The sequence below is a fragment of a genome, unplaced genomic scaffold (assembly GCF_019419815.1).
Source record: "Pyrus x bretschneideri cultivar Hongxiangsu unplaced genomic scaffold, Pyrus_bretschneideri_v1 Contig94, whole genome shotgun sequence".
NCBI lineage: Eukaryota > Viridiplantae > Streptophyta > Magnoliopsida > Rosales > Rosaceae > Pyrus > Pyrus x bretschneideri.
The window spans coordinates 1,132,144-1,146,651 of NW_025999836.1; the positions used below are offsets into that span (position 1 = coordinate 1,132,144).

General features: G+C 36.3%; 1 protein-coding gene and 1 pseudogene across 1 annotated transcript; both read right to left on the minus strand.

Annotated features, from left to right (window-relative positions):
• Positions 1 to 1,422: 1,422 nt before the first annotated feature.
• LOC103940623 (V-type proton ATPase subunit G 1) lies at positions 1,423 to 3,325 on the minus strand. Its single transcript, XM_009350773.3, has 4 exons — positions 3,171 to 3,325; positions 2,672 to 2,764; positions 1,950 to 2,050; positions 1,423 to 1,848 (listed from the first exon to the last, which is right to left on the minus strand). The coding sequence occupies exons 2-4, from the start codon at positions 2,757 to 2,759 to the stop codon at positions 1,705 to 1,707; spliced, it is 333 nt and encodes a 110-aa protein (XP_009349048.1). The 5' UTR covers positions 2,760 to 2,764; positions 3,171 to 3,325; the 3' UTR covers positions 1,423 to 1,704.
• A 3,167-nt stretch (positions 3,326 to 6,492) lies between these two features.
• On the minus strand, positions 6,493 to 8,627 carry LOC103937541 (annotated as a pseudogene).
• Positions 8,628 to 14,508: the final 5,881 nt, after the last annotated feature.

A 14,508-nucleotide genomic window follows, 5' to 3' on the forward strand; every position in this document is an offset into this window, starting at 1 on the left:
GTTTGTTTCTCCAGAAAATAAATTTGAGATTTGCATGCTATTCAATAATAACGACGGGTCACTGTTTCTGGACTATAAAAATAAATTGTTTCTGGATTTTAAGTAACATTGTTTTTGGAATTTAAGTTACTGTTTCTAGAATCTAAGTCACTGTTTCTGGATCCAAATGAAATAGCCACATTATTTCTTAAATGTAAGTTAGAAAAGAAATAGTGAAATTCACTGTATTTGGATTCAAAGCAAAATAAACACCCTATTTCTTAAATATAATCAACTGATGCATGAAAGAAAATAAACAGTCAAAGGTTAAAACATAATATTGTTTTTTTGGAACTAAATCACTGTTTATGGAATCTAAGTCACTGTTTCTGGAATTTAAGTCACTGTTTCTGGATTTTGGTTCTTTTCCTTCCAGATACAGTGTTTGTTTGTGCACAAACAAAAACAAACACTGTATCTGATTTTTTTTGTCCAGAAACAGTGTTATGTTTTGGGTTATCCAGAAATAGTTTTATGTTTTGGTTCTTTTTTTTTTTTCAGACACTTTTTCATTGGTTTCTGCCATTAAATTTCTTTGAACTTGTTTCGGCGGCTTTGTTTCGATGAATGCTTCCTTTTTCAACTTTAATTTGAACTTTGATTTGGTTATTTTTGAAATGGAAGAATTCAATTTGATAGGAAGACAGAGAGTTATTATGGTAGTTTCATGCTAGTTAAGGTTGGTGAAGAGTCAAGATAATATCAAATCATTTAAGGATATTTACGAAAGTGTAGATTTGTAGTGGGTTGGGTCTATAAGTTTGACCCGTAGACAATAGTTTTGGATGATTTTTTTATTAAACTTTGAGCCCTTTTGATTAAATAACATTTTTGGATAGTTTTTGGTTAAATATTTGCTGGACCAAGCCTTTTTCATTAAAGCTCCCTAATTTTTATAGGCATTTGATGTAAAAATATATTTTTTCATGTATTTGATAAATTTTTGTCTACATAATAATCTATAAAATCTAAAGCGTTAGTGCACTCTAAGACCCCAAGTCGAATCACCTAAGGCCACCAAATTCTCAGGGCCGGCCTGCCACGAATATGATTACCCAGGAACCTTGCAACCTTACAGTTCCCATTCACCGGCTCCATCAGCCCGGTACAATTCAAACCATCTAGTCCTGCATTACTCATTTCTCTTTACAAACTGAGATGAGCTAACCACATGAAGGCCTTGAGTTGCGCTAAACAAAATTTTTGAACAATTTTAAATCCCAGCGTCGCATGCCTCGAGAATCACAAAAATACAAGGGGTTGGATCAGAGGTTTTAGCAACAATAGAATTTAAACGAGAATATTTAAGCCCAGGAATAATGCAGTTGTACAGGTTACTAATCAAAGTTACGAACAATTGTTAAAGAAGACTTGCAGCCAACCTTCATAACAACTGTTAAAATTGCACTCCACTCGAAAATAATAGTAAGTGTTACAAGGATTGTGCCAAATAAAACCTCATTCCAATGATTAAAAAAGGATACGACCAGTACCAACAATGATATATATTCAGCTTATTTTCTGAGCAAAGTGCTCCGTAATTTACTTCACAACCGATACGAGGATACCAACCACAGCACCGCAAGTCTAAGGAATAGGATGAATCAGGCAGCAACAGTACAATGCTTGCAAAGAGTTTGAAATTATAATGTATCACCAATAGCATTAGTTTCTCACTGTCGTCACCTGCTTCAGAAGCATTTGCACAACATCATTCGAAATCCTTGAGCCCTCTGTCGAGAGGTGATTGATCTTTTCTGCAGTTTCATATTCAAGACGCTTCACATTGGCCCCTGAATCTCCACTGCTCTGCTTAGTTGCCATATGAAAGCATGGGGGGAAGGGCATAATTAGCATGTATGTAACAAGTGTAGGGTAGCTTCAGGATAACAAAAACTACATATACATACCGCTTGAACTTTCTTCTGGAACTCAGCCTCCACATGGGCACGGTATTCAGCAATCTCCCTCTCGGCCTCATCTTTGGCTTGCTTCAGTCTAGCATTTTTAGCTAACAGCAGAAGGCCAGACAGCAAAGCAATTAGAAAACTACTCAAAAAACTCGTTTTTTGTGTAACATTTAGGGATTTTCAAATTTAAGCCCTTGAAGCATCAGGCTTCAAAGAAAAACACTTCAAACTCAATACTTTATAGAAAACCCCACTTTGTAACACCAACTGGTTAGGTGATTTCACAACTAAGCATCAAGTGGATAAGCGAGGCTTTTGTTTTTCTCCAATTGAGCTATTGGAGTGCCTTCTATCAAATTTACAGTTGCCGGGTATTTTATTTACTTTACCTATAAAATTCAAAAAAAAAAAAAAAAAAAACCCTTCAAAGAGCATATTAAGACTGCAAATTCATACCAAAATAACGATCTTAATGCATATCTTGACAACACAATATGTTAGACTAGAAAAAAGATAAATTGCTCTCCAATTAAAATCAAGAACCCACCTTCTCACACAATTGGGCAAGAGTCCAATTAATAAACACCGCAAACAATTCCGTTTGCAAAATGAAAATTCAGAGATTCGCACATCAAGTACTTGAATCAGTGGTAGAAACAAACAGCTAACCGATCGATATACACAATGGACCCATGACCAAGTAAAACTAAACGAAAAATTACCACTTCGGGCAGCATTGACGATATGCTGAGCTTCTTGCTCTGCAGCCAGCAACTGCTGAATTCCACCATGACCCCTACTGGATGCCATAATTTCTGGAAAATACTACAGTTGATTAAGAAACTGACCAAAACCCAATTAACAAAAAATCAAACAAAACATAATAAAATCAAACAAAAATCAAATCTTCGCGAAAATCTGCATAAATTTCAGCCATGAATGGCACATCAAAATTTAATCTGTGACCCTCTGATTACCCTATTCATACATTTATACATAATAATTAATCGATCCCTATTCGTATACAGAGATCCAAAAACTAGACCGGTGTACTGAATGAGTGATTCAATTGACAGCAACTTCAAACAGATCGGAGCTCAAAGCACCACAATTTTTCAGATTTGTCATAAGAATTCAATAAATTGAAGCAAATAACACATAAACGGATCAAAGTAATTTCACATAAAGCAAAATAAAGACAGAGTAACGCAAATTCAGTACCTTTTGCGAGAGAGAGAGTCGATTTGAGAAGTTGAAGAGAAAGATTCAGAGGAAAGCGGGGGGCACAGATGCGATAAGAATAAACGGAGATGACCGTAACAGACCAAGTTCCGCCTCCAAACGATGACGTTTTCTAATCACATTAGAATTGGGCTTCTGGCCTTATCTGCACTGTACACGTGTATACATCTAATCTCCTAGTCTTTTTTTTGGTCCAAAACAAAATGTTCCAATTTTATTGGGTCGTACACAACATGAACCCTTTTTTTTTTAATTGAAAGAAGCCAAGCCATTTGTGACTCCAAGTTTTTTAAGTTGTGAGGTCTTTTCTTGCTACTCTTGTTCTGGATTATTGGTCATATCATTTGTTTTTTTTTTTTTTTCATTGTATTTTATTTTCTTAAAAAGAGCAAGAGTTAAACTCTTATCGAAAATATGAAGGTAAAATTAATGTGAAACCTTCGGATTGATTCAATAATTTGATTGCTTTGTATGAAAACTTAATCACTAACCTTAATTTGGTAACATTTATATGCTTAAGATGAAATTGGTATCATTATATCGCATTACTATGTGACAATCATGTTGGAGAATAATTTAGAAACAATAAAATAACATAAATACAGAACTGAAATACTTATACTTTATTATTAAAAAAATACTTGCAATACAGAATGCAATAATACAATAATTACAAAAAAATTAAAATGATACTAACTTGAATGAATTGAAGGTAGAGGTTAGCGCAAACGCTATGTCCTTCGAACAGTATTTCTGTCCCACTCGTGTGCTTGTGGTTTTACAATGTCTGCTCGACCAGGATACAACTACCCAATTCTACAACCCGCACTGGATTATAGAACTCTAGCGAATTGCTTTGTGTGTTTACTCTCTGGAAATTTTTTACGGAAGACAAAGGAGAAGAAAAAGATAATGATTGATGGAATGAGGACTCCAATTATATAGGCTCTTTCATACGTCTTCAAACACCTTTTGGATGTATCTGAAGCTATACAGCTCTTTCCAAAAAGATACAACTCTTTCCAAAGAGTTGTGTCTATTAATAATCAAAACGTTTTTAATTAATTTAATTAAAAACTTAATTCGAAATTAAAACTAATTGATCAGATTAATTTTAATTCCTTGGCCCCAAGTGCGCCATTGTCTTGATTAATTAATATTAATATTATAGTATAATCATCAAGCCTAATCCACACAACTATAAGACCCAAGCCTTCAATCCATTTCCAAATGGTCCAAGTTCTAACTACTAAGAAAAAGGAATAAGCATATATAAAGGCTAGTGAAAAAATACTGTTGACCAATGTGGGACAAGAGGGTCTCAAACTCCTACAAATCATGTGTGAAATTTTGGTTGATTTAGGATGAGGTTCGAATTGTTCTGTGAATAAGACTTTTTCAGAGAGCAGGTCTATAAGACCTCTTGTGTCATTCAATTTGTTTTTTTTTCCATAAGTTGGGGTAAATGCTTTACCATTAAAGTTATAAATCTATATTAACAAAAGAAAATTTAATATGTACTCATTAGTTACCACATTAACTGTAATGAAAAAATTAGGAACCATCTTAGTAATTAGGTTTCATTATATATAGTTCGTTACAATAATAGAATAATAGTACGTAGTACATGCAAGTAGCTAGTCACTCAACATCTGAGGAGCGTCTAAGCAAAGTAGTAAACGTACTTGAAGTAGAAATGTTCAATTACAAAACTTGATGATCAACTATGAATTCGGCTGTAGAACAGACGTTTAGTAGAGATAATTTATGGATATTTCTCTATGTGGGAAGTGTATGTAGGTGAAGCCAACCAAGGCGAGAGGTTTAGACTCTAGAGATCCTCTCTCTTAGCCAATTCGTACTCATAATCCGCTTTTGACTTGCTATACTTCTTCTTGTTGTACACAAAACCTGCCAATCCAACCAAGCAAACAGACCCAAGCACAAAACCCGCCATTGTTGCCCTATTCTTATTCTGGTCAGAGTTATAAGCTTCATCAGATTCTAGCTCACCAAGCTCACCAATCTCATCCTCGGCTCTGTAGTTGGAAGGCAACACATTGGGCTGAGGAGCCAAGTTTGGAGGAGAAGTGAAATCATCAGTATCCGAAAATTGAGAAGATCCCCGTTCGGAAGATGGTGCTGGACTTCGACCTTGAATGGGACTGTAAGAATCATAGTAACTTTCAGGAGCCTGAGCTTCAATGTAAGGAGGAGGAGAAGGGTAATCTTGGAAGTAAGTAGGAGCAGGGAAAGGAGAGTAGTCTGGAGAGAGAAGCTCTTGAGCTTCAGGGGCAAATGTGTCAATGTAAGGTTGTGATGGTTGCGGTGGAGTACTGTATTGATCTGAATCTGTTGAAGGGGCCAAATAGCCTCCAGTTTCGGGAGCCAGATTTTCGGCATAAGGAGATTGTGATGGAGACGAAGCAGCAGCCAGGGAAATCAGCTCATCATCTGCAGGGATGGTGTCAATCCTGAATGAGGGTTGTGGGGATTGTTGTGAAGCCATTGCCACAGAGAGCAATGTGACTATGCAGATCATGCATATTTTGGAGAACTCAGATATTGCCATGGTTTTGGAGATTAGGGTTTTAGAGAATGTTGAAAGTCTGCTGCTGGACTGTGAAGATTTTGGACAAGGGTTTATAATACATATATAGAGAGAGAGAGGTGATCAAAGAAGAGATTTTAGTTGCCATTGATAAATGTATTAATTGGTGGGAAATTTATTTATTTATTTAATTTTTTTTTTTAATTTGTGTGTGATTGTGATTCTTTGGTATATAGTAATTAAGTGAATGTGACAATTTTTTATAATACAACAATATATTTACATTAATTGGTGGGGGATTAAACTAAGTACATAATCGTATGTCGTAATAATTTGATATCGAACAAGTGTCGAATTTAAGACCTCCATTTAAAAGTGGAGAGGAAGTGAATGTGACAACCTTTATTATGTGTGTAATGGTGAAAGGGTTGCATTGAAATATTCTTGTCCAAACTTTAATGCTTAATTTGAGCAGTTAATGCAGATTTAAATCTAATTAGGGCATGACATTAACCATGGCATTAACCAATGAAAGAAATTTCCAGGAAAGTGAACTTGAAAACGATATGTGAGGAAAGGCACAAATTATTTACATACCCAGAAAGCTACATATGAAAGCAGTACAACACAAGGAAATAGCATAAATTCCAACAGTCTCTTCTCGGCACGATGCGGTGGCTTGACGACGGTGCTTCAGGTATTAACGGTAGTGCTTATTTGGGCCGATTAGGTTATTTTAAGACGTTGATTATTTTGAGTTTGTGGACTTGCGTAAAAAATCGTACTTGGTTTAGTGATGTAAGTTTTGTGGTTGTTTGGGCACCTTTTCTTTGTTTTCATTTTATCTTTTTGGGCTCATTGTTTTTGTTGCTTGATTTGATGCTACGTTTTTTTTTAGTAGACGTCTGTGTTGTACTATTAAAATTTTGCTATTGAAATGCCAATTTGGTGACCCAATCCATATTTTTTAAATTCATCACTAATTAAACATGTTGATGACACAATAACCAACATAGCAGAATGCAACATTGTGCACGCAGACAGAGGAAGCTAACACAATTGACATCCTCAACACCAATACAAATAGTAGTAATATACAAATTCCATGCTTCCAGAATAATCTAAAGTTTCTCAGACTATTGAGAAAACACAATAAGTCTCTTAGAATTCATCTGTTGGGGGAGCTCATGAGAGAACTCAGAGTTTAACAGCTCCTGCTCTCAAGATGTATTGGTAATGCAAGGCAGCAATGGCGGCTCCAATGAATGGTCCAACCCAGAAGATCCACTGAATAATTAAACAACAAACATAAGTAAAATAATTCGAAAAATACGTAGACATATAATTGATTATAAACTTTTTGATCAAAATAAAATTAAATAAAAAAATGTAGGCGACAATAAAGGGTATTACATTGCGTTACATATATCGGTTGATTATCTGTTTAGTGTCTCATTTTGTGTTTGTTATCAACTAAAAGTTAGTAACTAAGAGAGCAAGGTCAAAGTGCATACTTGGTCATTCCAAACCTTGTCATTGTTGTAGATCACTGCAGCTCCAAAACTTCTAGCTGGGTTGATACCAGTGCCAGTGATTGGGATTGTGGCAAGGTGCACAACAAACACAGCAAAGCCCAATTGGCAGTGGTGCCAATACCTTTAATTAATCAACATAAACAAATCATTAGAGTTCAGTAATTAAAATTAAAATCAATTTCTTGAAACTAATTGGAAAATTAATTTATACTTACTGGGACATAGGAATTTCTTGCTTTTAGCTCCGGATCAGTGGCAGACAAGACAGTGTAGACAAGAACAAAGGTGCCAACAATCTCAGCACCCAACCCAGTGCCTGTGCTGTAGCCATCGACAAGCTTATTGGCTCCACCACCATACTTGGTATAGTAAGCACTTTGGAAAGCTTTAACAAGCCCAACACCACATATGGCTCCCAACGACTGAGCCACCATGTACAATATGGCTCTCATCAGTGACACCTTCCTTGTCAAAAACAGCCCAAATGTGACTGCAGGGTTTATATGCCCCCCTGCATTCAAAAAATGCACATATTAGTAAACCATAAGTTGGATGCTAACTCAAATATGTTTTGGTGAGTAACCGAGCTGATGTTACTAATTCATTTAGATTATAACTTAGTGTGTGACAGGTGCTACTTATTCATTCAACCCTTAATTATATTTCATTATTCTATCATTTCTCACTACTTAGACCAACTACATGAACTTACAATTTTGAGTGGACTAGGCGCACCACGTTAGGATGTCAATGATGTTAGAGATTCAAATAATTTTTTTTGTGTGTAAGTGACGTGGTATGACTAATCCATCTAATGATAACATTATGTGGACAACTTTAGGTGGACAACACTGCATCAGCGCGTGATGTTTTAATTAGACCAAAAATTGACTCACTAAATAGGTTTTACTTAATTCTTGAAAATAATTAATGGGTTAGAGAAAGAGAGGATATTTGTTTAAGATCGAGATAAAACCCACCAGAGATGCCAGCAGTGCAATAAACAAGGACAAAGATCATGCCACCAAGGGCCCAAGCAATACCATGAATACCAACACCACCACATTCGTTTCCATTTAGGGTAGTGTCAGTCTGCTTCTTGTAACCAATTACAGTGAGCACAGTGACGTACAAGAACAAGAGGGTGGCAATGAACTCAGCTATGATGGCTCTGTAGAACGACCACTCCCTTAGCTCCTCTGGGTCAATCAGCGGCGCCGGCAGAGGATCCTGGTAGTCCTTGGCTGGGTTCCCACTTCCAACCTCAATGTCTTTGGCCATGGCTAGTGAGAGAAACTAGAGAGAGAGAGAGAGAGAGAGGGGGGGGGGGGGAGATGAAATGAAGTGAGTTTTTTTAACGTGGTGACGTTGCAAGAGGTAGCTTGCGGTTTTTGTGTGTTTTGGGGAGGGGGTGGGGTTTATACGGGAGTTGGAAGTACAGTGGAGTGGAATTATGGAATTTAATATTTGGTTGGTCACATATATTCTTTTCTTTTCTTTATTTTTTAGGGCATCCAACAATTATCTGTCTGATTCGAATTCTTTATACACAATTTCAGCAAGGTAATAAGGAACAATCAACTTCCGAAGTAGATCTAGATTGCAAGTTTTAGTTTGTGTGACAACATCGATGTTGGGTTAAGCACTATGGCATATGACCCGAAAGGGTGGGAAGCAATAATAATAAAGAATATGAGACGAACTGTAAACTCAACGTGCAAACTTCAAACTCTTGCAAAAGCAAAAACACTAGAATGTATTTGATACTTGTGATTTTCAAGTTATTTCATGTATATATCTAGCCTATGTCTTAGTATATTTAAGAGCTCGTTGAATGACAGTAGTAGGAAAAACAGCTTGCGAGACCAAAAGACATTATCGTCGAGCAAAAAAGGTTGGAAAAAAAATTATTTTGTGCAACAAAGAAATTAGTTGCGCATGAATACTTCGCGCGACAAACACTCATTGTCATTGCGCAAAGTCGGTAAGAAAAGCGTGGGATAATTTTTTTGACACGAAAAACATGAGCGACGAAGCAGGGGACCTTTGCACAACAAAGGATTCATTGCGCAACTTACTATCAGTTTTCAGTCAAACCATTCAGTGCATGTGAATATGAGAAATCAATACTGTATTTATTGCAAATGTTTGCAAGACGAAGACGTTCGTCATGCAAGGTTTACGCGACAAAGACTTTGTCGCGCAAAGGCCCTAACCTTCCTATAAATATACGCTTCTTCTGTCCTTATTCTTCACAATTCTGTTCGTGCTGGGATGGATGATAAAAACCGAGACTAAAGCATGCCCGCCAACCTGTATGATTTGAGGCAACATGTGGAGTTTGCGCATGCAATAGGTATAGCCATGCAGAATAATTGTCCTACTGCCGAGTGGCGTTCTTGGAAATATGTGCCCGAGAATGTGAAGAAGGCGGTGATAGATTAAGTATTAGTAAGTATACTGTTGATGGATGAATAAATTAATTTTGTGACATTTTTTGTTATATGTTGGAATTAATTATTTGCATATATGTGTAACAGTGTAAGTATACTCTTGATGATGATATGAACGAAGAGTTGATAAAGTTGATGGAGGAGGCATTGAAGGGAGGTTACAAGCGATGACGTGATGATGTGGAGTAGAATGGAGGGCCATTGAAACATTAGCTTTAAATTTATGTTTTTGTGGACAATATTTAAATTTAAGGTTTTGTATAAGTTATGTATTTGGATTTAATTAGGCTTTAATTCTTGTTTGCTTTTTTTAAATAATTGAATGGATTAATTCAATTTATTTAAGGTATTAATTATTTTTAGAATAAATAGTTAACTTAATAGTTGTTTGGAATTAATTATGAAGTTTACGTAAACATAGATATTTATGTTTACATAAACTTCATAATTACAATCACTCACGTTCGTCGCTAAAGAGATTGCGCAATGACAATATTCGTCACACAAGAGCACTTAGCGCGACGAATAACTATTGTCGTCACACAAAGTTTTACTGAAACGGTCAGATTGCGTTCAAACACTCCCATTTATTGCGCAATTCTGACGTGTTTTGCTCGACGAAAAAAGGACTTTGCACGACGAACTACTTCGTCGTGCAAAGTGTTTCGAGTGCTATATAAACACAGTTTCAGAACTCTAATTTTTAAAAATTTTGTTTCAAAGGTAATGGCCGATTCGGGAGAAGGTTTTGGCAAAAAGAAAGTTGTAGTGCGAGCAAAGAGGTATAAACATAAGCAAGTGTCGTACTTTGAAGACAAAAGTATGGCTGATGCATACGCCGAATTTATGTATGACATTGGGAGTTTTGTGCAGAGGGAATGTTCTGCCAAGTTTTAGTTGGAAAGGTCCCTGAGAAGTTGAAGAAGTTTATGCTGGGGAAGTTATCGGTAAGTTTGTAGTAAATAATGAATAATTTTTTTTGTTAAAACGTAGTATTTTTTAAATTACTAATTTATTGTTATTGGCATTAATGTAGGTTCATTAGGATGTTGATGAAACCGATGAGAAGCAACGAAGTATGTGGATGAGCTTTTCAAGAAGCATTTCTGGTAGTGGAAGTTTGATGTGCTGTGGGATGCGGATCGAGGTGCTGCTACCCCTGCGCGGAGGAGGATTGAAGTTGAATTGTAATATTTTTTTTTTTTTTTGAAATAAGATTTTGTGGACTTTATATTTATTTTAAGTAATAAATTTATGTTATGTGGATGAGTATTAATATTTACATTAATATAATATGTATTTGGGATAATAAATTAGTTTTGTTAATTAATCTAATGTTTAATTAGGTTTGAGTTTTTTTATTTAGATTAAAATAAAAATTTACATTACATAAAAAGAAAATGGAAAAACATAAAAAAAAAAAATATGCATTTTGCGCGACAAAACATGTTTTCGTTGTGCATCTTGTTTAAAATAATAAGTTATAAAGTAAAGGAAAAAAAATAAAAAAACTGTAAACTTGCGCAACGAATACATTGTTTGTTGCCCAAAGGGGTATTTGCGTGACGAATACTTTGTTAGTCACGCAAAGGGTATTTGTGCGACTGAAGACTGGTGTTCGTCGCACAAAATCATTCGTCCAAAAGTTAACTTTATAATCTGGATTCAGCTGTGCAGAGGCAAAACTACAGTAAAACTGTAGATTTAAACTCCTGCACTTTTTCCCTTTGTTTTTCTTCAATTCAGCATCTGTCCCATTTTATCTCAATTTCATCATCTAATACTCCCTTCGTCATCTTCTCTAGGTTGATCGAGCTATCTCGGTGTATTTGGTAAACGTTTTTTTTTTTTTTTTGTTAGGGTAAAAGTATTAATGTAAATCCATACTAACGCCATGAATTTCGTTGTCTATAGGGATATTGTGTGTAATCAGCAATTGGTGGAGAACAATTAAGAAGGTATTTTCTTCGTTTTATTTTTTAAAATATAAAATTAATTAAATTATGTTGAACTTATGTTGTTATGTTTATATTGTGTTGTGAAATTATATTTATATTATGTTGTTAAATTTGTACATGACGTACAAATATGTGTTGTGATGTACGGAGTTAATTGTAATTAACTTTGTACTTGTTTTTTTTAGTAAAACTTAGTTTCCCGTTCGAGGATTAATTGGATTTTGCGCAAGGATACGAAAGCATGACTGCGGGCCAATTGATTCTTGAATTGTTCCATTATTTGGTCAGTTTGGGAATGCACTAGTTACGACACGTAGTTTGTGGTTGAAGGATTAGGTTTTGGTTGTGGAGATTTCGATGTCATCTCTGTATTTTCTTCGGATGGCACATAGCTATTTCATATCTACGTCGTCCATCTGAAGAACTATACTGAGATGCTGCCGAAATTCATTCATCGTCGAAATCTAATCTAATGTAGCCATAAATTACTTGACATAATTATGCATTCCCGAAAGGGAAAGGGGTTCTTACCGAAGGCATAAGGTGACATTATCATTTGTATGAAGTTGTTGTGATTGTTGTATTGTTATTGTGGTTGCATGAATTATAAACAGAACATGGATACAGAACTCGAATAGATGCGCAAACAAATACTTGGAAAAACGGGTAGACGACGATGTGATGAGGCATCATGCAGATAGGGAGGCATGGAAAGAGTTTGATCGAACGTTCCCCGAGTTTACTGTTGATCCCTGGAATGTTAGATTGAGACTTGCCACTGACGGATTCAATCCGTTCGGGGTTCTAAACCAACACCACAACACTTGGCCGATTTTTGTATTCTTATATAATTTGCCGCCTTGGAAATGCATGGAAAAAGAATACATGATGATGACTCTTTTGATAACTAAGGATCCTGGTAGGTCAATCGATGTTTACTTAAGGTCGTTGGTTAATGAACTAAAGGATTTATGGACAAACGATGTGCGCACGTACAATAAGTGCACTAGGAAGATATTTACTTTGCGGGCAACAGTTATGTGGACTGTGAACGATTTTCCCGCATATGCAATAGTTTCTGGGTGGAGCACTAAGGGTTATATGGCATGCCTTGTAAGTAAGGATGATGTAACATCTGGTTGGCACGCTGAAAAAGTTTGTTACCTTGGTCATCAGAGATGGTTGCCATGGGACCACGAGTGGCAAGAAAAGGATAAAGATTTCGACGGGAAAACAAAGCATCGCCTTGAACCTATAGAATGGTCTAGTGATCAGATTTTAGAACAGCTTAACCGTTTGGATTTTTCTCCATTTGAGAAAATAGTGAGTAAGACTAGACCTTCTACACATATGAACTGGACGCACAAGCCTATGTTTTTTGAGCTCCTGTATTGGTCGAAACTAAAATTGAGACACAACCTCGATGTTATGCATGTTGAGAAAAATATATTTGACACATTGGTGGGCACCATTCTAAATATCAAAGGCAAGACAAAGGACACAATCAAAGCTCATCTTGATTTGGAAAGAATGGGCATACGGAGGGGCTTATGGATGAACAGGGACAATGATAAAGCTGTAAACACGAAAAATTCCTGAAACAAGAAATAAGAATACATGTACAAAATATATTTTTGTATTAATTAATGATTTTGGGGTTACAATCTCTTTGTAATTTGATCCTCTGATTCTATCTTCGTAGGGTGTAGGTTTGTGGATGAGCTGTTGATCCAAAGGGCCGTCGGGGCTTGATCTAGGGATGAAAGTTGATGAATGGATCTTCAAGTGGGTTGGGCTTGATCTTGAAGAATGGGTGTATGGGTTTGTTGAGGTTGTTGATCTAAAGGGCCGTTGGGGCTTGATCTTAGGATGAACGGATGATGAATGATGAACACTTTCTTCAAGGGGCCGTCGGGGCTTGATCTTGAGTGTGGAAGTTCTTCAAGGGCCGTTGGGGCTTATCTTGAAGGAGGATTTGACGAAGAACGAAGAGTGCTTTCTTGATCCTTCGGGATTTTCTTGAGAGCTTTAGAGTTTCAAGGCTTCAAGGTTTTGGTGTGTATGTAAATTCCTCCCTCTTTTTTTTTTTTCTTGATGGAGAAGCCTATTTATAGGCTTTGAGAGTGAATCACCACCATCCATTTTTTTGGTGAAGTGAGTGGATGTTGTAGGTAAAGTAAATGGAGTTGGTAGGTGAAGTAAGTGTGTGAGGTTGGTGAAATAAATGGAAGTTGTAGGTGAAATGAGTGTGTGATGTAGGTGAAATAAGTGTGTGAGGTTGGTGAAGTAAGTGGAAGTTGTAGGTGAAATGAGTGAAGGTTGTAATTTTAATACATTGATTAACATTTATTTCACTGAAATTTCAATGTCTACAAATGCCCCCACTTCAAGGTGTGTCATATACATGTGTTTGTCACGTGTAGAAGATGCGTTTTGAAGTCCCTTAGCGTAGATGTTAATCTAAGGGCCGTCGAGGCTTGATCTTGAATTCGACTGGAAGATTTTCTGATTTCCTCCAATCGTTGATTTTCCATAGGTTTAATACTCTGAACTGGGGCTGGAGGATGTTTTTTTGGTGCTCCTCCGAAGGTCTGAACTGACTCCTTTTATAGAGGCAGCATGGAGTTGATTTGATCAAGGGTGGTAAACACTTGATTGATCGGACTTGTGATTCTTCTTCAAGGGCCATCGAGGCTGATCTCGTGAGGAAAATATACCATGAGCAGTTCCAAGATTCAGACACATGGCAAGGCAAGCATGAGATGGATGGTGATGACCTGTTTCTTTATTCAATCTTTCCAATTCATATTGAAGATGGTT

Excerpts from the sequence above, each read along its gene's own strand:
- LOC103940623 (XM_009350773.3), bottom strand. The coding sequence starts at position 2,759 with ATGGCATCCAGTAGGGGTCATGGTGGAATTCAGCAGTTGCTGGCTGCA. Across the intron at positions 2,051-2,671 it reads CGTCAATGCTGCCCGAAGTG|CTAAAAATGCTAGACTGAAG; the intron begins GTAATTTTTCGT and ends TTCTGCTGTTAG. Across the intron at positions 1,849-1,949 it reads TCCAGAAGAAAGTTCAAGCG|AGCAGTGGAGATTCAGGGGC; the intron begins GTATGTATATGT and ends GCAACTAAGCAG.